The sequence below is a fragment of the Pseudopipra pipra genome, chromosome 8 (assembly GCF_036250125.1).
Source record: "Pseudopipra pipra isolate bDixPip1 chromosome 8, bDixPip1.hap1, whole genome shotgun sequence".
Taxonomy (NCBI): domain Eukaryota; kingdom Metazoa; phylum Chordata; class Aves; order Passeriformes; family Pipridae; genus Pseudopipra; species Pseudopipra pipra.
The window spans coordinates 32,991,521-33,019,428 of NC_087556.1; the positions used below are offsets into that span (position 1 = coordinate 32,991,521).

Consider the following 27,908-nt stretch of genomic DNA (forward strand, 5'->3'; position numbering starts at 1 on the left):
CAGGATTCTATGAAAATACAACAAAGTCACAGTGACTCATTCCTAAGCCACAGGTGTGATGACTCACCCAAGACAGGAGGTTTCAGGCCACTGAAGGTATTTTTCCTCCTCAGCTGCGCTTCCAGCCAAGGGATTCTCCAGGTAAAGGCTCTCCCTGCTCCCCTACTCCTCCTCCTCCCTCCACAACCACAAATCACATTGACACAAGAGCCCTGAAGTGCCAAAAGCAAAGAATTAGTGTGGGCACAGAAAGAGCCATTTTTTTCTACTCTAAGAGTTGATAAAGGAAGGAACAATGAACAGGGCATTACAGTAATTGCACTAAAACCCCATTTACTGCTAAAGAATACAAAACAAACACCTTTCCTGAGCTGCACTCGTTAATCTGCACACATTAGAAAAACGAGGATGGCAACATAAGAATTAAAGAGGTGATGAAGGAGGAAAAAAAAGGAAAAAGCAAACAAAGGCAACATCAATTTATAGTGAAGGAGCTTTTCTCTGACTGTATCAAAGGTGAGATAATCTTAAGATACCATAAAGATGTCAGAGAGCAATATTCCCTGGAATTACTTTGCATTAAGGGCTGTATTAATCGTTCCACACTCCTGAAAGAAACCAAACTACATTTAACACATTCTCAGTTTTATTTTACACTGTCTTTTTAAAAAATCCCCAAATCATAACTGTGCTTTTTCAATAAAAGTAGTCTGAAAATGCAGAGGTGAAAGCAGTCTTTTGCAAATTCTCTAGCACTACAAATCAAAGATACCTGAAGGTTTTACTCCTATTTTCCCTAAAGTGAAGTGGTTGCTTTCAGTATTAGGGAGACTCCTTAGTCCTCTGCTACTTACCCAGATAAGGTTCTAATTTCTACAACTGAGATCAAAGGAGAAGGAAGAAGAAAAAAGAAGTGTTGGAGTCAGGAGGTGCTCCTGAGAACTGTTCAAGATGACTATTTCATTAATCAAGGGTAGATCTGAAGTCACCTTGTGTTTTGTCATTCCTGGTCTCACCAAGCCTGATGCACAGTTCTTTCTCAATCTTCCAGTTATGTTGTTATCCAAACATTACCAAAAAATGAATTTCCTAAAGAGAGGAGAAGCCTGAAGAAATTCTTAGGCCTGAAACAGTTACCACCAAGCCTACAAAGAAAACACAGCTTGTGGTTCCTCCTCCCCAGTTACACTCTACATCTTATTAAATCTGTGATGTGACTTTTACTGCAGGTCTAGACCAAATCCAAGAAGTTCAAGCAGACAGTAAGGATTTATTCTCATTTTCCTTACAGAGGCAAGACTATTCCTTTGACCCCTTCTCCACCTGAGCAGTGAATTCCTGAAACACACCTGGCTTCATCTGGAACTGTATTCCCACATGAGCCTGAGAGCATTGTCTCTGCTCCATGAACTACACAGGGCATCTGTCAAGGGTGAGAGAATCCTGACCCTGTACTCTGGAATCCCTCAAACTGAAATCCCTGCAGTGACAGCCTGTCCTCCCTCTTCCAAAGTGAGGACACCATGAGAGTGAAGGACCACCAAGCCTCTCTGAACATAAGCAGACATGTCAGGTTTTCTAACAGATGGCAGCACAGGGGAGCAATATGTTTTGCATCACATTTGGTGTCTTATCACTACCCAACATGAATTAATAAGCTGAGGAAACTTCATCAATCCAGAGCAATCCCCAAACTTGAGTCATATTGTCTTCCAGAAACACAACCACCTTATTGATGAATGCTGTAGGCAGAGCTCAAGTAGGACAGAACAAGATGCACACTTGTCCTTTCTGCACTAATTAAAAGTGGAGAAAAGGAGGCTCAGGGGGGGATCTTCTTGCTTTCTCCAACTCCCTGACAGGAGGGGGGAGCCAGGGGGGGTCTCGGGCTCTATTCCCAGGGAACAAGGAAACTTGAGAGAGGAAACTGCCTCAAGCTGCACCAGGAGAGGATCATACTGGAGATCAGGAGGAATTTCTTCACAGAAAAGGGTGTTCAGACATTGTAAGGGGCTGCCCAGGCAGGTGGTGGAGTCTCCATCCCTGGAGGTGTCCAAGGAACAACAGGACATGGCACTCAGTGCTCTGGGCTGGGGGACAAGGTGGGGATTGGGCCCAGGGTGGACTTGGTTAGATTGGAGGGATTTTCCAATTTAATTGATACTGTGATTCTGTGAAATAAAGAGTCCTGGACCAAGCCAAGATTACCAAGAAGCAAGTTCAGGTTCTTGCTTTTCTTCCTCCCCCCTTTTAAACCAGACACTTTATTTTTAGGGAGCTAATGAAGTAAGATGCCAACTCACTGTTTAACAGCTTTCTCCCTCCTCCTTCTTGCTAATCAGTATTCTGAGTACTTCAGCACAAAGTACTGGGGGTGTAAAACTGAAACTAATGCTAAAATAAATATATATATATAATTATCGACTTTAACAGTATTATTAATGTGCCATAATGCACAGCTAACAAGAAGCACAATCAAGAACATCCAAATTGATTTTTAATATTAAGAAATCCATTAACTGAAACACCCTGTATGCAGGAAGGAATCACATCACCCTGAGCTCTTAACACTGGCTCTGCAGAAAAAGCAAGATGCTGATGTAGACTAACAGAAAACACTATCTAGTGGCAGATGTCTTGGCATCTGTCTTCTGGTAACTCAGAATCACAAAGTGAATGAGTTTTGATGTTCCCTTGGCTTTCCTACATGTCACCAGGGGACACTAGGAAGCTGTAACTTGGCTCTTGCTGTGGTGGGGTTACAAGGAACATCCTCAAAGAAGGCAAGGAGAGCATTTGAGCCTTAACTGTTCAAAATGGACTTGGTATTAATGAACTGAAATTCCAAAACAATTCTACCGAAGCCTTTGCAAAATCTGCCAGACCATAAATATTGCTGTGGAGGAAATACATCCAGCTGTGTGCTGGCCATGGGAAGGAAAAGAGTTAAACACTGGAGGGGAGGAGGAGGCAGTCCAGCACAATCAGTGTGGCAGAGGATCAAATGTGCATGAACTGGCCATGAGTCAACGTCAGGATCGCTGGACTGAGGTTCCCCAGGAGATAAGTGACCAAAACCGGCAGGGCTGCAGCTCCACACCCATTCCTGGCTCCTGAGCCTCCAGCTGCATGTCCCTGCCCCTTCCCTTGCACCAGCACTGACACCTTGTCCCTCAGGCAGCAGCTGCAGGAGTCCAGCTTGTTCCAAACCTCAGGGTGATGGTGACAGCACCAATTAACAGACAGCAAGTGTAGCCTTAGGGAAAGGTCCTAAATTGAGCCACAGAATCTCAGAAGTGTTGGGGTTGGAAGGGACCTCTGGAGATCATCCAGTCCAACCCCCCTGCCAAGGCAGGGTCACCTGCTACAGGTGACACAGGAATGCTTCCAGGTGGGTTTGGAATGTCTCCAGAGAGGGAAACTCCCCGTCTGCCCTCCCTGGGCAGCTGCTCCAGTGCTCTGCCACCCTCCATGGAAAGAAGTGCTGCCTCATGTTGAGGTGGAACTTCCTGTGGTTTAGTTCATGTTCTGCTAACAGGTGCAACATCCCCAAATGCCACAAGCTCAATCTTACAGTCCCTTTCACAAGCTGGATTTGAGTCACACGAACGATGCAGGCAAACCCCGAAGTCCTTCCCAATCCAGAGCACCAGGATAAACCAGCACAAATTATGTCAAAGCCCCCGCAGGCACAATTTTGAGCTCAAGGACGGCACAAAGCACCACCTGAGGCATCAGTCCCCTGCTTCTTCAAGCATCTCCCTTGCCACTGCAGCAGGCTTCTATTGCACTGAACATAATTTTGTGAAGACAGTGTCTTTCACTAAGCATTTCTACAGCAGAGAGCTTAAAGTCACAGCTATATTTTAACAGTCATTTCCATGACTATAAAAATCAATTTCAACATGATAAAACTGCTACTGCACTGCTGCAGAAACAGGGGAAAAATGACACTATTCCCTGCAATACAGAGCTGATGATGCAGAGCAAAAAGCCTAAAGCAAGGAGGAAACGAGGTGATGGGAAGATGTTTTCATTTCCTACTCTTCTTCCTCCTCGGTATTTCTACAAGAGAAAACAAAATCAAAACTCCTCTGCTGCTTTCTCAGAAAAGCTCACGGAGTGGGGAAGAGAGATAAAAGAGCTTTAGGCTTTTCCCACATCAAACCTTGCTCAGTTTTTCTTTGCCATCACGTTATTTGTCTCTCAGGCCTTCAGGCTGTCTCCAAGAGCAAGAATGACAGAGCAGGAGCACAGATCCCGAGTCAAATAATCCCTGAGGAACTCGTTCTGCCTCCTCCAAAAGAACACTAGAGAGAGGAACGACCTGCCAAGAGCCACAATTTGATCCACCAATATTTCCCTTTCCCAAAAGAGCCAGAAATTGGAAAGAAGGGACACTTTTCCTGAAGTTGTACCTTAGACCGGAATTAAGGGGGAAACGTAACCATGGCAGCGAGTCAAGCAGCACTGAATGCACTGGAAGATAAGAGCAGCATTTTGAAAAAAAAAAAAAAAAAAACAGGGAAAAATTGTTTTTCTCCAAGCCAGAGAGCAATCACATGCCTTGTGCTGCTTTCAGAGCACTTGGCTCGGCCACTGGCCCTAACAAAGGGTCACTGTCCGGCTCACTCCAGGCTGCAGAGTCCCCTTCTCATCACCAGCCCTTCCACCAGCGCTGCTGGAGCTGTTAGAGAGAGCTCATATCCCTACAAATCCATGTTTCCCACCTAAAGGGAATCCTCTGAACCCACAGTAATTTTTACATTCATTCAGCAAGAAATAAGGAGAAGGAATTATACTATACAACATCACCATTCTTTAAGAAACAGCATCACATTTTACTGTCTCTATAAATATATAAACTTCTGGGAAGTGAGAAAAACCTGAGTAAAAGAACACCTTTCCAGACACCTGAACTCCACAATTTTTGCCCAATAAAAACCTACATTTATAGTTGCAAACCTTAACTTTATCACCAGTTAATTTAATCATTCTAAAGCCTTTTCTAATCAAATCACAGAACATTCTGATTTGGAAGGGAGCCACAAGTATCTTTAAGTCCAACTCTTTTTTTAAAATTATTTAAATTAACTAATAATCTTAATATGTATATTATAAAAAATTAATTTTTAAATTAAAGTTGATGTAACCCAGCAATCAATCACAAATGTATATAGGAATTCCCAGGTGAGAACTTTCCACCAGCAGCTTCTGAGTCCTGTCTGACTGATCATTGGTAAGACACCCCTCAACCCACTGAAATATCAGAAACAACCTTTACAACTATGTCCCTTACTTCCCTGAGCCTCAAAATCACCCTTGGTAATTCAGAATAGCTCAGGGCTGTAACACCTTCCTTTCTAAGCATAACCACACAAAGCAATTGTATTTTAGAAACACCACCAATGGTCACATTTATTAATGCCAGGAGGGTGTTTAAGGTGCCACTAACCTGCAGTAACTTGCTAACTTGCTATTATAAGAAAAAAAACACAATATTTTGATTATTCTTTCTTTGTCATGTTATTTTCCCAGCATCAATCCAAGTATTCCCTGAAAAGAGGTGCAGCATTAGCACCCAGCACATGCCCAGGGCAGCACCAGCCAAGGGAGGGGGCAGAGCCAGCTCCTGGCTGGAGGAGCAGCCCGGTGCTGTTCCCAGCACTGCTCCATAGGAAACAACAGCTTAAGGAGACATATTTCCCTGTCATGATTTCCAAACTCTGCTCAAATGTATTTGGCAAGCTCCAACCAGCAGCACAAGTTTGTGCTATGCTGGGCAGCATATCCTGTCTCCACAACCACTTTCACCTTAAAAGGTGCTTTCCCCACTGTAAAAATACTGCATTAATCTAAAAAACAGTGGTTATTTCTCAACTACTCAACTCATCCACCACTTTGAGGACCTCTCCCTCAAAATGAACCTATTAAAAAAATCAAACTAATGACTGCAAGCACAATATACACTCAGGAAACATCCAGCAAACCAGCTCTTTTTATTTTAAATATATCCCTAACACACACTTGCACTGGCTAAGTTTGGTGCAAGCATCCTATGAGACACCAGGGCCACTCAGCAGCGGGATTCACATCCACAAGGGAGGTGGAAAAAGGTGGGAGAGTATTTGTGCCATTTTCCTGTAGGAATCCAACTTACTCCCCTTGCTAAAGAGCCTTCAGTGTTCCAGAGAAAAACAGCTTAAACTTCACAGTGCCCCAAAAGCCAGAGTGTGTTGCTGCATGCAAAGGCAACAACAGAACCCCTGTGATGTGCAGATGCAACAAGAAGGGAAACAGTCGTAGAGCACAAGGCTTCACTAACCATCACCAATATTTTCCTTTTCACTACATTTACCCAGTCATTTCTCATTGCTATCACCACCCACCTCCTCAACACCTGAGCTGCAATTATTCTATTACCCCTCCCCAGAACTATTTTATATTTTCCACATTCCTTATGTAAATGTTATGAAAGCATCAAGACAGTATTTTAGAAATATCATACACAAACTTCTAGTGTTAAAAGTTTATATCTTGATTTAAGAACAACTCCCAGATCAGCACACTGGGTTAAGATGGTATCACACCTGGACTGTAAAAGCTTACACAGTTATCCCAATATTTTAAATATTCAAGCCCTAAAAGTATTAAAACTACTGGTTTACAGTCAAGAACACGTCCACCTTTGTGCTCTCTTAACTGTGGAAACCAGCAGCTGTTGCAGGAAACCCAAAGTGTACTTTGTGTTGAAGGCATAAATCAGAACCAGTTAAATCAGTCAGTTATCACAGCTCAGTAAATAAACGGAGGCCTCTTTCGCAGCACAAGTGATTGATTAAAAAATGTGTTAATAAATCATTTCACAAACACATTCAATTACAAAATCAAACCTGAGCTGAACCCACACAACACTTCCAAAGATGTAAGAGGCACCAAAACCAAGGAATTCTCACGAGTCTTTAGTACAATGTGCTTATCTGGCTATATCCAGTCCACTGCTTGATTTGTAAGGAATAAGAATTCCCACCCCAGCCACTTCAGGCACCCCTCAAAGACTCAACTGCTTCTCAAAGAAGGTTTGGATTTCTTTCCCCAAAAAACCTTTACTAATCATAAAATTGTTAAGGTTGGAAAATGCCTGTAAGATCAAGTCCAACCATCAACTCACCATGTTCCCCACAAAACTATGTCCTCAAGTGCCATATCCATGTTCTCTGAACACTTCCAGGGATGGTGAGTCCACCAGCTAATATAGGACACACTTCACACTGGCTGTGGCACTGCTTTAAAGAAAGCTTTGCCATAAACACCTTAAAGCTTGCTACCTACAGCAACATCCCAACAGCAGGAGAGAGACCAGATATGACAAAACAGAGTCCAAAGTCCAATTCCCATCATCAACATTTTAGAGACACACCAAGACCTCACAAAACAAATTCCCTCATCCATCAGCACCTCATGGAGCTCTTTAGGGTACTAATGCTCAGCATTAAAGCAATCCCATCCAATGTAACTGCAGATGCCCTTATTATCCAGATAAACATCTAATGTGCTTTTTTAATCCTTTTAGAGTCTTAGTTCCAGTCAAACACTCAAGAACAAAACCAACAAACAAACATAAACAAAGTGTAATGCAATAAATACCAAGAGAATATTTGGCTCTCCATCAAAAGTCTGGGGTTGGTGTTTTGTCCTGTTTGACTCACACACTGTGGAAACTACTAAGGAATATCTCTGCACCAGAAAAAGTGGCTGGAGATGAGAACAGATATTTAATCTCTGAGCAAAAACAACTGTTTTCTCACCAGAAAAGCTCAATAACTGAAATCCCTGGGAAAGGGATCTTTATCCACTGCTTCAATCCCCTCCAGTGCTTTGTCAGATGTCACTAAATCCATTTTCCAAAGGAGCCAATTCCAGTTGCTGTGTTTGTGAGGCAGTCCCAGTCTTACAGGGTTTTGGAGCTGCTTTTCTGCCCTTTGCCTGGGACATCCATGACAAAAAGTTGGCTTCTTTACGCCCAACCATCAGTGAGCAGCATCAAAAAAAGTGCAGAACAGCCCAATGGAGGTCACACAGAGGTGGAACAAAGGCTGTCAACAGCTACAGGGGCGTTGCTGACAGGCTGTCAAGGAAGGACAGAGGTAAAAATTGCCAGACCAAAGACATGCCTTCTACAGACTAACTCTGATCTGAAATGGAAGCCCAAAATACCTCCAAAAGTAAATGAGGGGGGGGGAAAAAGCCACAAACCACCTTCTTTTTAAACCAACTTAGTAAAAACACTATCAGTAAAACCACTGGTTTGGTTATACCACTTAGCTTTCACACTGGAAACTTCACAGATCAACCCATGGCCAAAAAAAAAAAAAAAATCCAAAAACCCAACACACAACACAAGAGACACCAACCTCAGCCAGGAGGAAACAAAACAGTGTCTCAAGTCTACTCCACCTAAGATTCTTGGTCAAAGAAGCCTCAGGAAGGTGATGGATTGATGGAGACACACCAACATGTACTAGTCAAGGTAAGAAAAACAAAGGCAAGACTGAGGCAGCACAACACAGGGAGGTGGATGAGGGTTGTAAGTCTCCAAAAATGAGCACAATTTCCCCCCAGTGTGAAACAGGGGGAGCCAGGTGAGTGGGATGGAAGGAACTCCAGCAGGGATGGCAAGATGACGGGAGGTGGCTGCAGAAAACTGGGTGGCATTTGTGTGCAAGGATAAAAGAGGAGATATAATGAAAAAAGAGGCCAGACACCAGGTAACACCACCACTACCTCGTGTTAGAGCACACTAAAGGCTTGAGTGTAAGCATTATTTTCTATATTAGAGCTACAAATGAGTCAGATTGATGCCAAACAGCAAAAATGCTCCCAGACCACCCCAAAGCAGCAGGAAAAAGTCAAAGACAAGTCAAACAAAAGCTGACAAGCACATCCTCTTTTAGCTCTTTCTGCTACTTAAAAAACAATAATTAAAGTAAAAAAATCCCACTTCTTGTCATTTTGATGTCAGTTTTCATTCATAACGCTCCTATTTTGAGAGATTAACCTTATATTTAGTCAAGAGAAGGTTTAAAGGTTCCCACAGACCCTTATCTATAATTTTCCTCACCCAAGCAACACTTAACCCATATCTACACACAGTCACTACTGCAGTGCAACCCCTCCTTCAGAGCACAGTATTTATAGGGCATTCCAAGCCACTGCCTTGATAATCCAGAGCCATGTCAGGGTCATGATTTGCTCACTGGAGTCATATGCACAGCAGATTTTTTTTGAAAGCAAGCGTCCCTTTAAATTGTTCACCATCTGCCTCAAGACTCAGAAACTCAAATTATCATCAGTGACTTCCATCTGGCTCAGCTTTGAGATATTTCCTATTCCAGGGTCTACTACAGGAATACTTTTGGCATTACCAGTTGCTTTCACTTTATTTCTGATGCACAGCCTTTGCTGCAGATACTACACACACTGGGCTGAGGCAATAAAAGGACCCAACTGCATCCATTGAAACATTCCCTACTGCCAAGATTTTCTTCCTGCAGATCAGCTGGCACCATTAGGAGGGTGTTAAAGGCTAAAGCACCAGCTAGGAGGCAGGCAAGCTGCTGGAGACACAGGTAAGAGTGGAGCTTTCCATGATCCTGTATCTCTGCCCACTGCCTGATTCGGGAATCACAGGCACCACCAGCACCAAGGCTTGACAAGTTATTCCTTAATTCTTTTTTCTCCTTTTATTCCAGGTATGGAAATTGGGAAAGTCCTCCTAACATAGCCCAGCTGAAGGCCCTTGAGAGTGAGGTTTGGGTATGGTCTGGCCTCCTCAGCTCCTTATGGGTTCCCTCAACAGATGTTATTTTATTACATTCAACTGCAAAGGGAGTGACGTGGGTACTTCCGTGCTTTGTTTGGATAAGGAGGACAGGGCAGGCAGAGCAAACACAGACACCTAAGGCTGCACTTCCAGGAGGTATCTGGATGCTTGAAGAGGCTCTGGGAGCACTTCAGCCTCTGTGCTCACCCCAGTGCCCACCTGCACTGCCCAAGGGACATTTTCCAGGCTGCCCAGGAGCCGTGCCTCCAGGAAGCTCTGCCAGGAACTCCTCAGGTCAAGCCAAAAGGTTCCCCCACGAGGAAGGCACTTCTCCATCATGCCACCACCAATGCCCTCCACACACAGGACTCCTCAGGAACAACACAATCCTCTCCCAAAATCCCTGCACCAGGCTCAGCCTGGGAGTTGCTCCAGCAGCTTTTCAATCTCAATATTGAATAATTTGTGTAGTACAAACATCAGAGTGACACAGCTACTGCAAGAGCAGAGGTGTACAGAACGCAGTGCCTTAAACCCCCAAGTGCCTACAAGCACATACATTGATTATGTACAATTTTACTGCCATTCACATTCATAAATTACACAGCAAACTGTCCCACTTAGTTGTTGGCATTTTCTACTGGGCAACAGAAAGACATTTTGCTACTCCAACACCCTTAGGCAAAATCAGCCACCACAAACCTCTGAAAACATGTTATAAAAAGGTTTGTGCAGAAATAACATCAGCAATACTGGAAACAAAGCAGCAGTACTAAGAAATATTATAAAAAAACCCCAAAATTCATGTATCACAGGCAATAGTTACCTCAGTTATTCATCCATCTGCTTGTTTTGTTAAGTATGTGGATCCCTGATTGCACAGAATAGTTCTCAGTGTAATTATTTCAGTTTAGTTACAAAGCTACATGGAGCACAAAAGTATTTCCAGAGATATTTCCTATTTTTGCTGACAAAATTAAAATTCAGCCACTGCTGCTTTCTGTGTTACAAATCTTTACATCAGAAATCAGATTTAATTCACAAGTTACATAAACATGGCCAAACAATACTATAAATATATAAATGTTTCCTCAACTACAGCCTGAAAACAGAGATAAAGTTTCAGAATTACAAGAATTATCTCTTACTGAACACTTTTTAGTTTAGATAGGGTAAGATTTCAATACTCCTCCCCAAGCCAAAGGAGGAAAGTATTCCAATAACTCATTAAGGAATTGATTAAAACCTTACTCAGAAAATTACTATTGTCAGAACAGCCTCAGGGGCTACCACAGGCTAGAAAACAGAATTAAAAATTCTTTTAAGTTTTAAAAAAATATAAAAAAAGCTAATTTTTCAGTGGTCCATCTCCCTGTCAAAGAAGAACCGTAATAATGAAGAGCAGCACCACTGAATGCTTTGTGGAAGTTTTGGACTTGCAGCAAGTCAAAGAGGAGAGACAAGAGTGACACCTTTGATAGAGTAAATACCTTAAGACTGGATTAGCAGCAGTTCCTTGCTGGAGCTTCCATTCATTAATATAAGTCAGCTTTCAGCTATTTATCTTGAGTTGGACACATCTACAGGTATTTAGCAAGATGTATTGGATTTCGGTCCAGCAGGGCTGCACTGAAGGATAAGACAAAGCATATCCTGCGTGTGCCCTACAGCCAACACTGGGCAAACCCCAGAAACACAAATATTTAAAGGAAAAATTATCCCAACACTCACACCCGCAGTTGCAGCTGACAGAAAGGCTTCCTGGAGATGTTGCTTTGACTCTAAGTTACCTCCAGTTTATTTTCCCCTTCCCTGCAAACTTTGCCTTTGCAGAAAGGAAAATGCACTTAGAGCACAAAGAAATCCGTGCCAAGTGTGGCAAAGAGCCCAAAATTAGCATTGTTTCAGTGCACCCAAGTCAAGCATTTATAATAGTAGAGATAAAGGGGATAACTACAAACCCACCAAGCTGCTACTTGAAATCACAGAATGGTTTGGCTTGAAAGGGACCTTAAAGACCATCCAGTTCCACCCCCTGCCATGGGCAGGGACACCTTCTACTAGACCCCATCCAACCTGGGGCCTTGAACACTATCAGGGAGGGAAATACCAAACCAAAAACCTTAAATCAGCCCCTGGACCTACTGTCACTGCCATACTTGTGTATCACGTATAGTGTGAAACCTCATCTTGTGAAAACTCTCCCTCCCCTTCTATTTTCTAGGAACAAGAGTAAAACTAATGGCTGAAAAAAAATCCCTAAACTGACTGAAAACTTTCTCTGCAGAGAGAGTTAAATAAAATCTCTGTATTACAGAGCTGGCTGCCTACTGGAAGTCAGTACGTGCTCTATGAGAAAAAAAGAGTAATAATTCCTGGTAAATCCCTAATCATTTCTCAGAACAATCCCAGCTTGTAATGTTGTTGCTGACCTGGATGAAAACAAACAGGAGTACACACTTATCCGGTATCTTTATCCCTCTCCAATCTGTTGTTTGCAACAAGTGTTTATTGATAGAGAACAATAGTGGCTGCTGAGTAAACTGGGAGTAATTGAGCACATGCCTGCAGTCAAATTAAGATCACTCATGTAGGAAGGAGCCTGTTTCAGCTACCAGTCCCTTCCCTCTGCTTCGTGGGGTGACAGGGATGGGGGAACGTGGAAATGCATCCCCTCAGCAAGTAGGGAACGAAAAGGTGTTGTAAAGATAGAATCCCAGGCTGGTTTGGGTTGGAAAGAACCTTAAAGATCATCCAGTTCCACCCCCTGCATGGGCAGGGACACCTTCTACTAGCCCAGGTTGCTCCAAGCCCTGTCCAGCCTGGCCCTGGACACTTCAGGGATGGGGCAGCCACAGCTTCTCTGGGCAACCTGTGCCAGGGCCTCCCCACCCTCACAGCCAACAATTCCTTCCCAATATCCCACCTAAACCTACTGTCAGTCTGAAGCCACTCCACCTTGTCTTGTCACTCCAGCCCTTGTAAAAATGCCCTCTCCATCTTTCCTGTCAGCTCCCATCAGGTCCTGGAAGGCCACAGTCAGGTCACCCCACGACTTCTCTTCTTCAGGCTGAACAATCCAAATTCTCCCAGCCTTTCCTCACAGGAGACAGATACCACAAATAAAGCCCTAATTTGGGTGTCCATGGTGTTTGTCATCTCTAGGACACTGAAGCTGCATGTGCTCAGTCAAAATGACTGATCAATACTGATCAAACACTGATCAATAAGGCAGCAAATCTTTTATGGGCATGAATATGCATAACACAAGGTCACTTTAATCAAAAAGAATCTCCACATGCCACCACTGCTCACCACAGCCATAGACCATAACTCCAGGGTTCCACAAAAGCCTTAAATCTGTCCCACAGCACCACAGTCCTCCTTGGAGCATAAGAAGTGAAGCAGCAGTGCTGGGCTGTAGGAGTTCCTGTGCTCCCACCAGCATTACCAAATTCCTATTCCCCCATTCAAAGAGCCATTACAACAGCAAAACTCAGTTGCAAAATAAGTATCATGACCATGGTATCACCACTTAGTTCACCAACTCCTCACAGCCCTCCCCTAAATAATAACAAATATGTATTTCTATGTACCTGGTACGAAGATACTTCCATATACACCTTTGGAAAAGCTCTCCCAGTCTCACAGAGGCACTAAAACACCCTCAGTGTGAAGTGTGGCCAAAGTCCACATCTAAAATCTGGCTAGTTATGATCTGTCCTGTCATGACACGCAACAAAAACTCACCAGTAACAAGGAAAAATACAGGAACACCCAACCGGTGTGGCACAGAGTAACATTGGATTCATTTGGGGGTTCGTTTTTTGTTTGCTTTTTGTTGTTTTTTTTTAAACTAATGCAGGTGTAGGCACCCACCCTACACAGTGAGTGGAGTCCCCATCCCTGGAGGTGTCCAAAGCATGCCTGGACATGGCACTCAGTGCTCTGGGCTGGGTGACAAGGTGAGGATTAGGCACAGGGTGGACTCGATGGTCTGGGAAGTCTTTTCCAGCCTTAAGTCCAACCTGTGCCCGACCTCTACCTTGTCACCCAGCCCAGAACACTGAGAACCATGTCCAGGTGCTCCTTGTAACGAGCATCTCCAGGGATGGGGACTCCACCACCTCTCTGAGCAGCTGTTTCCAGTGCCTGACCACCCTTTCCATGCAGAAATTCTCCAGATGTCCAACCTGACCCTCCCCTGGCCCAGCTTGAGGCTCTTTCCTCTCATCCTGTCCCTTTTTCCCTGGGAACAGAGCCTGACCCCCCCCCAACTCCCCCCTCTTGTCAGGGAGTTGCAGAGAGGGAGAAGGACCCCCTGAGCCTCCTTTTCTCCAGGCTGAGCTCCCCCAGCTCCCTCAGCTGCAGCTCACAGGATTTATATTCCAGACTCTTCCAGCTCCATTCCCTCCCCTGGACATGCTCCAGCCCCTCAATGTCTTTCCTGCAGTGAGGAGACAGAACTGGACACAGGATTCATGAAGCTGTCCAAGGACAGGAGCACTTTGCCTACAAGGCAGAGATCCTTACTGATTACAGCAAGGGCACAACTATCCACATTCTCTTTAGGAGTAGCAAAGTAGGGACCCCATCCTGAAAATTAACAGGATCTCAACAGAGCTCACAAGCCCCATAACTGGGAAGTTCTCCTTCTACATCCGACCATCCAAGGGCACTATTTCTTTACTTCACCATTCATTAAAAAAAAAGGGGGAAAAAGGGATTAAACTATCATAGTAATGGTCTAATTCCCCCATATAGGCACAAACCTTTGGACACAAAGGCATTTTAAATATTTATAGTAAGACCACAATGGCACCAGTTCTACCTCTCACTGCAGGTCTCAGCCCAAAGGCAAAGGGTCAAAAAACAGCAGAAGTCATGAGGATTTGGAAGCTACTACCACCACTTTATGCTATCTCAGAAGCTCTGTTCAGGCTCACAGAGTTGCCAAAGCAGCTCATTACATCTCATTAAGGAAGAACACCAAAATTACAATTTTCACATCACACTAAAAGCAGGAAACGGGAGACTGAGCAGCCACACTCCGGAGCCGCTGGTGCCACCGAGGGGACACAGCAGACATGAGAAGTCCTGGGACTCCAACAGCCTCTGATGTCCCCTCTGAGGAAGCCATACATCCACAGGGTCCCCTCAACACAACCATATGCATCCCCCCAGCTCAGGGAGGGAGATGAAAGGCAGGATTGAGAGGAAGGAGAAGGACATGCAGCATCAGGAGCGGGGAAAACCTTCTCCAATGAAGCTGATGGTTTTCCTGTTTCATAGGGCTCCCCATATGTTAATCTAATAACCATATTATCCCATTATACCCACACCCAGCCCTCGTGCAGCCTCCCCTGAACTCTCTCAGGAAGTGGAGCTGAGTCACGCTCACAAGTGCCTGCTGAGATAATGCCTCTGTACAACACCAAATTCACTTCACTTGAGTGCAGGAAATCCAGCAGCACCACAGACCTCACTGTGCCAGGGCAAAGGGCTGGGCAGGAGGAGCCTTCCTTAACACACCTGTGTCCTACCACTGTCTCAGCACAGATTGTTGCCTTAATTTATTCCAGCTGCATCACAGCAGATGTTCGGGACTGGATATGTTAAAAATCCTCAGTGGTGCACAGAAATATACCAGCCAAGAGGAGGGGGGAAAGTATATATATGTATGACATGAACATGTGTGTATTTCATATATAAACATCTCTTTGTATATAAACACACATATATAAACATCTCTTTAAATATAAACATCTCTCTATATATGCCCACAGTTCTGAGCTCCCACAATTGCGACACAAGTAACAATCACAACAGAACACACCTTCCTGCTATTTCTGCTTTAGGGAAGCGTGCACACTGAATGCCAGAACTGTTGGGGTTGGAAGGGACCTCTGGAGATCATCCAGTCCAACCCCCCTGCCAAGGCAGGGTCACCCAGAGCAGGTGACACCAGGACACATCCACGTGGGGTTGGAATGTCTCCAGAGAGGGAGACTCCACAGCCTCCCTGGGCAGCTGTTCCAGTGCTCTGCCACCCTCCATGCAAAGAAGTTCTTCCTCATGTTGAGGTAGGACTTCTTTTGTTTTAGTTTATGGCCATTGCTCCTCATCCCATCGCTGCACATCACTAAAAAAAGAGTCTGACACCATCCTCTGACACCCCTTGGACATATTTATATGGACTGATGAGATCCACACAGAACACATTATATATCACTAAGATGGCAGTTCAATTAACAATACTCTTTGGGAACATGAAGACTGAGTCAACCTCAGTCTGCAGGATTGGTCAGGGCAAACAGCAAGAAAAACATTCTTATGTTAGAACTTTTGGCCTAACAGTGCCTTCTGCAATTCTGTTTGGGACTGTGCAACTGTGGCATCAATTCTCCACAACCTCCAATTTCACAAGCAGCAAAAAATAAAACATCAGAAGACTCGTGGTGTACACAGGTGCCCTTTTTTAAGAACACAAACTTATACAACCAAACACATAAAACCAAACTGAATATTCATTCTCCTCAGGAGGAAGCCCAGCGACACCAAAAGGAAACTATCCCTCCCAAAACAGCCCAGTGAATTGCAACATTCAATTAACTCTAAATCCAATTTTATCTCCTTGCAATGCAACTTTCAACTCTCACACCCCTGTGATTCAGCAGAGAAATGCCCCAGTTTGGGGAGGACAGTCCCTCTCATCTTATTTGCAGGAAAAAGAAAACAAACTATGAAAGAAAAACAATCCTATTACAAACCCACGACAAATTTCTCTGGACACAAACAAAATATACCAACTAAGCACCAGCTGAGCACATCGTCTTGTGCATTTCCAAACTGGGAAATGTGATTTTTTTATTCTTAAATTACAGTTAAGTCTAGTTCTCTTACTACACAATCTCCAACGCTGAAGATCCATATTTACCTAAAGCATATTTTAAATTACTCAGTGTATTCCACGCTTCTTTCTCTCTCATCCTTTCAAAGTCACTCCCAAGACACGGATTCCTGGAAAGCCAGGTCTGGGCAGTGGCCTCCACCACAGCAGCAGACACGAGTTTGTGCAGAAGAGGAACTTGCTTTCGAGTGTCACTGGTTTGTAACAACTTCTACTACACGACAATTTATCATCCCAAACACCCATCCCACACCACGAGGAGCTAATCTGGGAACCTAATGAGCGACTGCCACCAGCAACACTTTTGCTTCCATACAGTTGTCCTGCATCCTCAGCACTGAAATTACTCCTGGGTCTCACACAGTGTAACTGGGGTTTGCTAATAATTTAAAAGCTGTGCCATGTTTTCTCAGGACATACACACAGAATTTAAAATTCATTCCTATAATTCACATGGGCTCTCCTTAGATCCAGAAACTCCCTTTTTCCTGCTCACTTTGTTTATACAAGGCTTATATGTAGGTTTACATGAAAAGTTTTTCTTCACAATCAATCCCACAATCAATCCAGTCCAAGAACTGTGGTGGACACTGAATTTCGCCCCTCCAATTTGAACAGTCAGATTTATTATTTCCTTCCCCAAGACAAACGCTCATTCATGCCATTAAAGTTTTCTTCTCCGCAATCCTTAAAAAAAAAAAAAAATACTCTTTTGCTCGAAATCGAACGTCTTTAAACTCAAGACGGGCCCTCTTGGCACAGCCCTGCCCAAACCCACGGGGCTTTGGTGCTGTTTAATTAGAGTGGAGATGTTTTAACCACCAGCTGGGAACAATCCCCCTCTGTTTGGGAGCGACGGAAGGAGCGGAGAACGAAATGGATCCGCGGAGAGCAGCGCGCAGGGAAACCCCTCATCTGCATGAACATCACACTCCCCGCAGAGCCAGAGCCCTGTCCCTGGGAGCCTCAAAACCCCCAAAAGAGGGACAGGGCACAGGGTGGGCTCCCAGCGGCCACCAAGGATCCAGCCTGGGAAGCGTATCCTGCCCTGCTCCCACCAGCGAGGTGGGAAAAAGAAACCGCGGTGGAAACAACTCCCAAGCCTTTTCTACTCCGAGCAGCGCTCGGGAAGAGGCAGCAACAGCGGAGCGAAGGGAAAGGCAACTTTTCCAGCTAGAGCGCTGCTCGCTCCCAGACAACTCCTAAAAGTTCCTGGGAGCGAGTCCCGGCAGGCGGGGGGCCGGGGAGGGTCCCGGGAACACCGGGAACACCGGGAACACGGGGGTCACCGCGCTCCATCCCGGCCCCGGAGGGGGGGATCCATCCCTGCCGCTTCCAGGGGAGCGCAGCGGGGGAGCCGGGCAGGGATGGGATGGGACGGGATGGGGGGAGGCCCGGGCCGGGGGTCCCCCCGCGGGGCACCAGGCGGGCTGGGGGCGGTGTGTCCTCACCTACGCCGTACTTCTCCTCCCTTTTGGTGGGCACCCAGCGGGTCATGGCGCTGGGAGCCGCCGGCGCCGGGATGCGAGAGCCCCGCTCCCTACGCCGCCATTTTCCAACCGCGGGACGGGAAAAGTTTCTCGGATCATGTGGTGCGGGCGGAGCCGGAGCCCGGCCGGCCGCCCCTTCCCTCCGGGCCGCCCGCCCTCCGCATCCCGCCCGCGCCCGGGGATGCGGGAGCGCTCCCGGGGGACGCTCGGGAACCAGCCCCGGGATTCCCACCGACGGGAAAACACGCCCGGCTCCCGCACAAAGGACAGCGGGACGGGGAGGTGCCTCCCTGATTGTGTTCCAGGTGCACCTGGTGCTGCTCCGACGGAAAGTTTCGGTGCCTGCGCAAAAAGTGTTTCCTTCGCAGCGGTGCGGCGATAAAACGGGAAAGGTTTCTGCGGGTGTTTCGCGGTTGTGGCGGACTCTGCGTTTGGGACCTGGACGGGTTCGAGAAGTGGGTCTGTAAGAACGTCGTGAGGTTTAACTGTGCCAGGTGCTGGTGCTGCACCGGCGTCGGGACAACCCCCTGTGCCGATGCCAACTGGGGATGAACTGATGGAGCAGCCCTGGGAGAAGGGCTTGGGGGAGCCGGTGGGTGAGAGGCTGGACAGGATCCAGCCCAGAAACCCCCACGTGTCCTGGGCTGATCCCACAGCCTGGGCAGCAGGGGAGGGGAGGATTCTGCCCCTCTCAGGTGAGACCCCACCTGCAGAGGTGCCTCCAGCTCTGGGCGTCCACAAGAAGGATGTGGAGCTCCTGGAGCGAGTCCAGAGGAAGCCACGGAGATGCTCCAAGAGCTGGAGCAGCTCTGCTCTGGAGCCAGGCTGGGAGAGCTGGGGGGGTTCACCTGGAGAAGAGAAGCTCTAGGGAGACCTGAGAGCCCATTCCAGTGCCTAAAGCAGAAGGATAACACTTAAGGGAAATAAGGAGAGAGGAAATGTCTGACTGGCTGTAATTTGGTAGGATTAGTTCTCAGCCAAAGGGGAAGCTCTGTACCACAAAGTTAAGGATTAAAATAGGTCCGGAGTTGAATCTTTTATCTCTCATGTTCTTTTGTTGTGATGGCAAAGGGCCAGTTTCTGCAACAGCTCTCTTTACTGTCAGGTTTTGAGATCAAGTATTCTCTCAAACACCTGAAGGAGTCTACTCCTCTTTTCATGTAGCTTTCCTTTGCCGATCTTTGGGATTAGTTTCCCAGATCATCCTCTACATGTTCAAACTAATCTAAATTTCATTGCTCCTGTCCTGCAGAATCCAAAGGCCACTGGGAGAGAGCAAACTCCTGCACCTTCATTCATTCTGCCTGGGAGTGAGGAGATCAAAAGGTTTTCGAAGTCGTGGCTCATCATCTTTATCCTGCACTGATGGAGAAATGATTAGAGCCTTAGCAAAGACAACTTACAAGTGAGCTCTTTGGTTTCACAGGTTTATTTTTGTAAGGGAAATCAAAGTGAATTAACTGAGATAATGGATGTACTTGCTCTGTGCCTATAGTCACCTTTGCTTTTCCACACAAGACAAAGTGGAATGGAAAAGCAGTGCAGCAATAATATTAATTTCCAACACTTAATGTTTCACACTTTTATACAACCGGTGCATTATTTTTTGTGGTGCTCCTAAATATGTGCAGCAAAGGTGTAGAAGCTGCTCGGGCATTAGATGGTTTAGAGACTCCTAAGGCTGTTAATGTAACAATCTGTAAATCAGGGAAGCTGATTGACTTTTCATTTAGATTCCTGATAACCGGGAATCACTTCCCTGGAACTGCAGTGGCTTTGGGGGTGTGAGCAGGGGATACAAAGCAGCACACTGATGTTAATTGAGCCTTGCAGATAGCTATAATTAGTTAATAAATGAGCTGTTGCTCATTTCTCCTTTCTGGGCCTCAAATCTGGAAGTCAAACTGTGGTATTTGTTTCTATTTTGAGGGAGGCTAAGGGAGCATGTTTACCCTTGGTGAAGAATGTGCTGCTGCTGACCTTTCTTGGGGTGTTAACCAGGGGTTAAATTAATTCTCATATAGATTGCCACTTCTTAGTCTCAGTTTACATTTATACCTGTACTAAGTGGGACCTGAAGATTAAGTGCATGCCTTTGCCAGGAAACACCAGATTCAATGAAATGAAAGCTGGAGAATTATTTACATATTCTACATATTAAATCCATACAATCCATACAACAGCAAAATTTATTTTGATGTCAGTGAAAAAAGAGGTTTGTCCTGTTGTCTGATGATGATGTGTAACAAATACAACACAACTGATCCCAAGACCACCATAAAGCCTCGCTGATGTTGATGAGGGTCCATATTCATTTTATTGCTTCCCACATTTTCATTTTAATGAAAACCTGTTACAAATAGAGCTAATGCCACTAAAATTTTGATAGCTGGTAAAAAAATACTCCTAATTCACCAAGCATAAATATCCCAATGCTGTTTTTTTTACAGCTAGAAAAAAATGGTAATGGGATAGGACTGTAATAGTGAGAAAATAAAAGTTTTATTTTTCTCTTGCAAACATAATATAAGCTATCCTGAAAAACATTTTTCATTAAACAGTAAAATGTTCAAGCTGACATATTTTACATGCTTAGGCAGGATATGATTCTTCACACTGTGCATGTATGGTTTTCATTTATTAAGAGGAAACCAAAAAATGCTTCTTTCCATAAAATCTGAAAGTTTTATCACATCCTTATGTCAACTCCTTGGATTCTCACCTTATTTTTTCAATACATCACACTGCATTGGAGGCACAGAAACATTCCTTTTCATAACATTAATTCCAGGAAACCCAAATGCAGTATTTGGCAATGGATGATATTTGCAGTTCTTGTCGCAGTATCTTTTCAAAAGGATGAATGGAAACAGAACTGTTACCCTGCCTGAGACAGATTTGCAATAAATAAAAGATACTCCATAAATGTACCGATATGATCAAGATTAGTTTCATAGTTATTGCACATGATTACACAAGGGGAATGTTTGTTCCATCTCAGTTAAATAGCACAGGTTTTTGTAATAATAATATTTTTCATCATCAGGCCTTGTAAGTAAATACAACATTCTCAGTCAAAACATGTAAGTAGTTATTGTGCACACACAATGCAAATTCTTCTTGGAAATATTCCTCCCAGGAGATGTGGAGAACTTATAAAAACTTTAATAAATAACTGTTTGGCTTTTCTATTTCTATTAAATATGTTGTGTTGAAGATGTTATTGCTTCCAAGCAGCTGCTCATCATCTAGTTTTGCTGTACAATTTCCATTTGGGGTGAATGACCTCTGTGCTCTCTAGATCATTTCTCTGATGAAAACTGCCTGTGTTCCATGTCTGGGTATTCACAAAGCCAGAGGGTTCTGTACCTGATGGAAACACAAGTTTAATAAATACTCTGGTTTTTACAATATATTGCTCTGAGTCAGAATGGAAATAAAATTAAGTTTATAAGTTTGTGTTACAAAAATTACTTCAGCCATGGTTTTACATATACCTGATATATCTATGATTTTGGGGATGTCTTACAGATGCATTTGGGCCATTTTCAGGGGAATTAAGAAGACAAAACTGCATTCCCTTTGACATTACTGTTGGCTTCAGTCAGCCAAGGTGTGGCATTTATAAACCTGGACAAAGTTTCACAACAGAGGGAAATTTTGTGCTCTCCCAGGCCTTGCCCATGTGTTTTTGCTCTTCCTTTCACTTCTATAGAAGCATTTTGATTACCTGTGGATATGTCTTAAGCTTTTCTTCCAAGAGGGTAATGACATTTGTGATAACCAACTTCCTGTGCCAGCAGAAGTGTTCCAAGGCAGCATTTGAATTTATTTGGCTACTGTGACATATATTGCATTGATTGCACTGATTTGGGATCTCTCAGATGGGTTAAAGAGCATCTCTCCTTCCATCCTGCTGACTCAATCCACAGTTACTTCCTTCTTGCATTTGAATTTTTATATCCAGAGATTATAGGGCTGTCAGGAATTTAAAGGATAAGTAATTATTCCTTCAGAGAGAAGGTAAAGATACTCAGTTCAGAAAGGAGCTAAAGATACTGATTTATTAAGTAATTTTTTTTATTAAACTGTTTGTGTTTCAGCCTAAAAAATGGGGCTTGGCTGTACATAAAGAAAGTGGTTTTTCCTAAGTTATGTTCCTTCAGACTGTGCTATACTGAAAGTGATTTAATAAACAAGTTTTCTTCAGTGGGTTGGGTGTTTAAATGCAAATGTGTGAACATCTCGAGGTGCTCTTTACAAATACACAGGAGTTTCCAAAGCAATGTGTTTCTGGAAGGATGTGATTATTATAGATACAGCTTAGTTTATACCCTGGCATTTCATCTTGTGCTCCATAATGAAGAGAGTTTTACAGTGCTACAATAAATGTAAGTGGCTTCATTTCTACAAAAGGGGAAAATCTGTTTTCTGATCATGGCAGAATGTAAGATTTTACATTCTCCAGGGAAAAGTGCAATGAGATTTTATGGGGAGGGGGCAGTCACTGTCACTGTGTGCTCTGCACAAATGCCATTTACAGGAAGAGTAGATCTCCTCCTGTCCAAAGCACCCCAGGCATCCCCTTGAGCAGCAGTTTATTTGATGTGTATCTTGGACACTGGCAAATAAGGAGTTAACTGGGGGCAGAAGGGTTGCCTTGCTCAGGAGATCTTTCCCTGCAGGGTCCTGAGCAGTGTAATAACCCCCCCCTTCACCTTCTCAGGAGGTTGTTTGTTCCTGCAGGACTGAGGCAGCTGAAATACTGTTGGCATTTGCAGGTTTATCCCACTCACTGCAGCCCAAAATTTCACCCAGTCTATCTGGACTGTTTTATTCCCAGCTGAAATATCTACTAACAGGAGGAAGAGACACTCACACTCTTGGGTGTTACATTATAAACTCCAAAGCACAGAAAAGTTAATTTTTCATCAGTTCCTTACACAAGCTGGGCTTTAACCCTTATTAATAACAACGGATTCACACCCCTGAATCAGAGCTCAGGAATATCATGACAAATTTTACAGTCAAGCCCAAAGCAAGTTAGGGAAAGGGTAGTAGAAATTAATCTAAACTACAAATTAGCTTATTGTTCACTGTTGATTTGTGACAACCTGTTGCTCTTTGCAATAGGTGTAAAAAAACCAACAGTATAAAGGTTTATGTGGTTGTGGGTTTTTTTCTGTTCAGTGTTTACAGGTACATTTTTCATATACTTGATATTTATTCTCAAAATAATGAACTCAATTTACATCCTGTTTGGCAAATTCAAAGGTAACCAGCAAAAAAAAAAAAAAAAAATGCTGGATGTAACAAGTTAGGGATGAATCATTCCCAGAAAGCTGATAAAGTTTAACTTCATCAACTCCAACAGATCTGTGATTTTAAACCTGACACATGTTCAAGCCTCCTAATAAAAATTAAGAACATTTTCCAAGAAGAGCAAACAAGATGTTTTCTGGGACTACATTCTGATAAAGTTGTTGCTTATTAGAAGCCAGATAATGATTAGATAGAAGAGTACAAGCTGCAGATGAAAACATACATTACTCCTGGTAATAATGCTTAGCACTTATGTAGCACTTAACATTTTGAAAGCACTGAACAAATATTAACTCTCTCTTGTGAGACAGGAAGGTTTCTGTATCTCCATTTACAGCAGCTGAGCTAAACCCAGCTTTTTAAAATGTGACAGGCATTCAGAAATTGAGAAACTCAGAATATCAGAGCACTTCTGGCACCTCTTGATTATGTGATTTTCCTAAGGCCAGAAGTGACACGTTAGCTGGGGCAGGGTTAGATTTTATCATTTCCTGGGCCTGCAGACAATGTTCCCTCTCAGCCTTTGATGAACGATATGAGATGACAACGAGAAATGACAGTGGAAGAACATGATGTCCTAGCACCTGTTATAAGGTTGGAAAAACTAGTTACTGAAATACAAAGTGTTTGAAGCGACGATGAAAATGGTTTTGTGGGAACAAAGAACAGGGCAGGAGTCACGGGAATGGCCTGTGTGTAAAAAGTGTTAATTTTTAAAGAAAAAAATAAAAATATTCTATCGACTTTCTACCGAAATTTTATAGCCATTTGGGCCCTTACAAGACTAAGAGGGGATGGGAGGATGCCCAGGAGGCTGCATGTAGTGTAAGAAGCTGACATTGCTTTTGACAGAGGATTGATCTAAAGCAGTTGGCAAACCCTGCATGGGGAATTGTGCAGCACTGATAGTCATGGGCCAGGGGCAAGTGGTCCCCATTATCTCTCCCTGCCTGCTGGAATGCCTCCAAAATGAGGTTTCTAAATGTATTTCTTGACAACTGTACTGCCAGGCTTTCCTACTGAGCAGAATTGGTTTCCTAAAGAGCCTTTTAAAAGACTTTCTCAGCTGTGCCATAGAACAAAAGCTGTGCCATAGAACAAGAGCTTTTGCTATTCCCCTGCTTTTGGATGGAGTCTGCAGTTCAGCCTCTCTCAGGGTAGATGATGGGATGGCAACTCCACACCTTTCAGCTGGGTTGGCATGACAGGTCCAGTTCCATTTGGAAAAGCCCAAATAGTTCCACTGAACCTTGCAGCTCACAAATGATTAAAGTAGCTCGAAGCAGCTTCTCCAAAATGAGGTGTTATTTATTCAACTGGGGACAAAAAACCAGCCAAGGACTCAACCCCTTGCTCTGATCTTCTGTAAATTCTTCCCTGTGAGGGTGGGGAGGCCCTGGCACAGGTTGCCCAGAGAAGCTGTGGCTGCCCCATCCCTGGAAGCATCCAAGGTCAGGTTGGACAGGGCTTGGAGCAACGTGGGATAGTGGAAGGTGTCCCTGCCCATGGCAGGGGGTGGAATGAGATGATCTTTAAGGTCCCTCCCAGCCTAAACCAACCTGTGATTCTGTGAAACTACATGAATTTTTCTTCTGATCATGTAAGATCCAGGATTCTGGCAAAGTGAAGGCAGCATTACCTGTGTTTTGCACGAGGCCCAGGTGGGTAGTCAGGCTCAGTTTTCCACCTGGAGCACGGAGCTATTTTGGAATTGCCCTGCAATTGGCTGCCAGACATTAACCAGTGCATTGCTACCCCTAGGAAAAAAAGACAGGAGCTGATCTAATACTCTGTGCCTTCCTTTTGCCTGACTTAGAAAAACATCTCCAAATTCTCTCCTGTCACACTGGAAAAACATCACTGTTTTTTTTTTTTATTTTCTCGAGGACAGTGCCCTGAGCTGAGTCAAACACAATCAAGCCCATATCTGTATTCCTGAGCTCGCTCTGGCTGGGCCCAAACTTCAGCTTGCAAACTATTTCTGTGGAGCCATTTGGAAATAGGAAGTTGTGGGAGCTGGTCCCTCACTCTGCTGTGTCACCCACAGCAACTCCTCACCAACGTGCTCTGACAGTGGTGGAGATGGAAATACAGAAGCCCTTGTCTGAAAATGAGAAAAATCTTCCTCCTCATCAGAAGCCTCCACCTGAAAAACAATGATTTATTTGTTTGACAGAGAGAGAAATAACTGATAAAATGAACCATGTTCCAGTCCATTTTCAATGTTCATCATCTATCTGTATATGAATATGTACTTTTATCTCTAAAATACACATATTTCTGTAAACTGCAATAAAAGTATTAATATTCTGGACAGGAATCCAATTTTATCTTTAAGCAGCATTTGCCAGGGATTGTTAAATCATATAATGGAAGCTTTGTCTAGACAGATTTCTCACTGGCCAAATGATTTTTTTTTTTTTTACTTTGACTGTTTTTAATGTATTTCTCGGAACAAAGGGTCCTAATAATTTGTTTACAACCTTTGCTGGAAACTATGTCAGTTTTATAATGTTCAGAGCTGATAATAATTTTTCTAACACAGACCCTAAATCCCTGGAGTCTGAATGTTCTCAGAGATCCCATCAGCTGTGAGTTGTTTCAGATTGTTGTAAAAAAAGTTATTTCAAGTGAAACATTATCAAGTGTATTACTTGGAAAGCAGCAAAGGTTTCTTTCGATGACTGTGAGATGTTTCCATGGGATGATTTCTATGCTGAATTACTATGGATATAAATTGACTGGGTGTATTTCCCCAGTGGAAAAGCCAAATTAGGACCATTATCAAACCCACTGCTTCTGTGACAGTCTCAGCACCCAGGCAGAGACCATGACATGGCTTAGAGTCTCAGCAGTGGTTGTTGGAAAAAAGGGAAAGATATTTTTTTGCAGCATTTTCAAAGCTGCTGCCTTTGTCCTCTCAACCCTGGCCTTGGTCCAGGCTCCCTGAAACCAATGGAAAGGCTCACCTTCGTTTTGGTTGGCTTTATCTCTGGACCAGCCCTTTAGTGAACAGGTTTAAGACTTTAGATCTCTGAATCACAGGCATTAAAGCAAGCCTGACAAAAAATTATTGGCTTCAGCAATGCTGCAGGTGCTGTTCCTAAGGCATGGATGGTATATTTTCATTTATTTTTTAATGTATGATATTAATGAAGTATTATTGTCTTCCACTTTCAAGGTATCTACCCCATCACCTCAAAGGCATAAAATAAAGAATGCTAAGATGCTTTTTAAAAGCAGAAATAGATGCATGAAGCTGGATTATCACCAAAGGCCATGGGTTCATTTGTGACACCTTTATTTGGTTTGGGTTGTTGGGCTTTTATCAATTAATTCTCCTTGAAATAGCACTGGAGGGGAAGATTGTGTTTCAAATTTAATTCTCTGTAACTTCAACCTGCCTGCTCTCTAAGAACTTCGGCCTCAGCCAGAGAGGAGGAAGTGAAACTTGTTGATTAGGAGAATAAAGCAGAATTAGCCCTTCCAGGATATGGAGCTTCCTGCCTCCCACAGACACAAGGGATGTTGAGATCCCATCCCTGCCCTGAAAAGAAGGGGGTGGGTGGGACACAAGGGGCTTGTTGGAGGTTGCCAAACCTGCTGAAGCATTTAGAGGGAAAATGTCATTTTGCGAGACTCCAGCGATCCCAGCGCGTGCCTGCTGGTGATCCCTCCTCTCCTCCAGGAGGGCTCTTGGATCACACTCACCCACCAGGTCCAGCTGCTGGGAGGTTTCCAAGGACATTCCATGGATTACATCACCAGGTGCCTTTCCTGACGTAAGGGAGAGTGGTTTCCATAGCCACCCTTCCATCCCCTCATCTCCCTGCCTGCTGCCTTGAACACAAAGGATTCACTTCCCAATCTAAAAAGCTGTGCTTAGTTGTGTATCAAAACTGTCACATTCTGATTGTTCTTTTAGTGCCTTAAAAACTCAACTTTTAATCCAACAGGGGTTTAAGAAATATTTCTTCCTGGAACTCTTTGTATTTATATAGCTCTCTGTCTTTAGATCAGACAAGCAGATACAAGAATTGTCTTGTAAAATTGTAGTTCCCCTTTAATAAGCCACTCTGACAGGCAATTATTCATGCAGTCTGCTCGGTGCTAAATGTTTTTTCATGCTGTGCATCCCCATCTCTTGATTGCAGGAATGCACTCCTGTGAATTATAATTATAAGTCAATATGAACTGGTACGTAGGAAATTATTTACTAGACCTTCCATTGCTACGTGGTGTTGATTCTCCTCTCCTGCATTGTAAAGATACTGGAGTTCTAATGAATATCAGGTGTTTTTTTCATTCTTTGTGTTTTTAAGTATTTGCTGGAAGTTGTTTTGACAGAAGTTGGTAATACTTT

General features: G+C 43.9%; 1 protein-coding gene across 2 annotated transcripts in view; it reads right to left on the minus strand.

Moving 5' to 3' along the window:
• The window catches only part of DOCK1 (dedicator of cytokinesis 1), a 278,858-nt gene extending 260,551 nt beyond the window's left edge, over positions 1–18,307 (minus strand). For both annotated transcript variants that reach the window (XM_064663542.1, XM_064663541.1), the window contains exon 1: positions 18,185–18,307. In XM_064663542.1, the coding sequence (XP_064519612.1) occupies positions 18,185–18,230 (46 nt within the window). In that variant the 5' untranslated portion in view covers positions 18,231–18,307. The remainder of the gene's footprint in view (positions 1–18,184) is intronic.
• Positions 18,308–27,908: the final 9,601 nt, after the last annotated feature.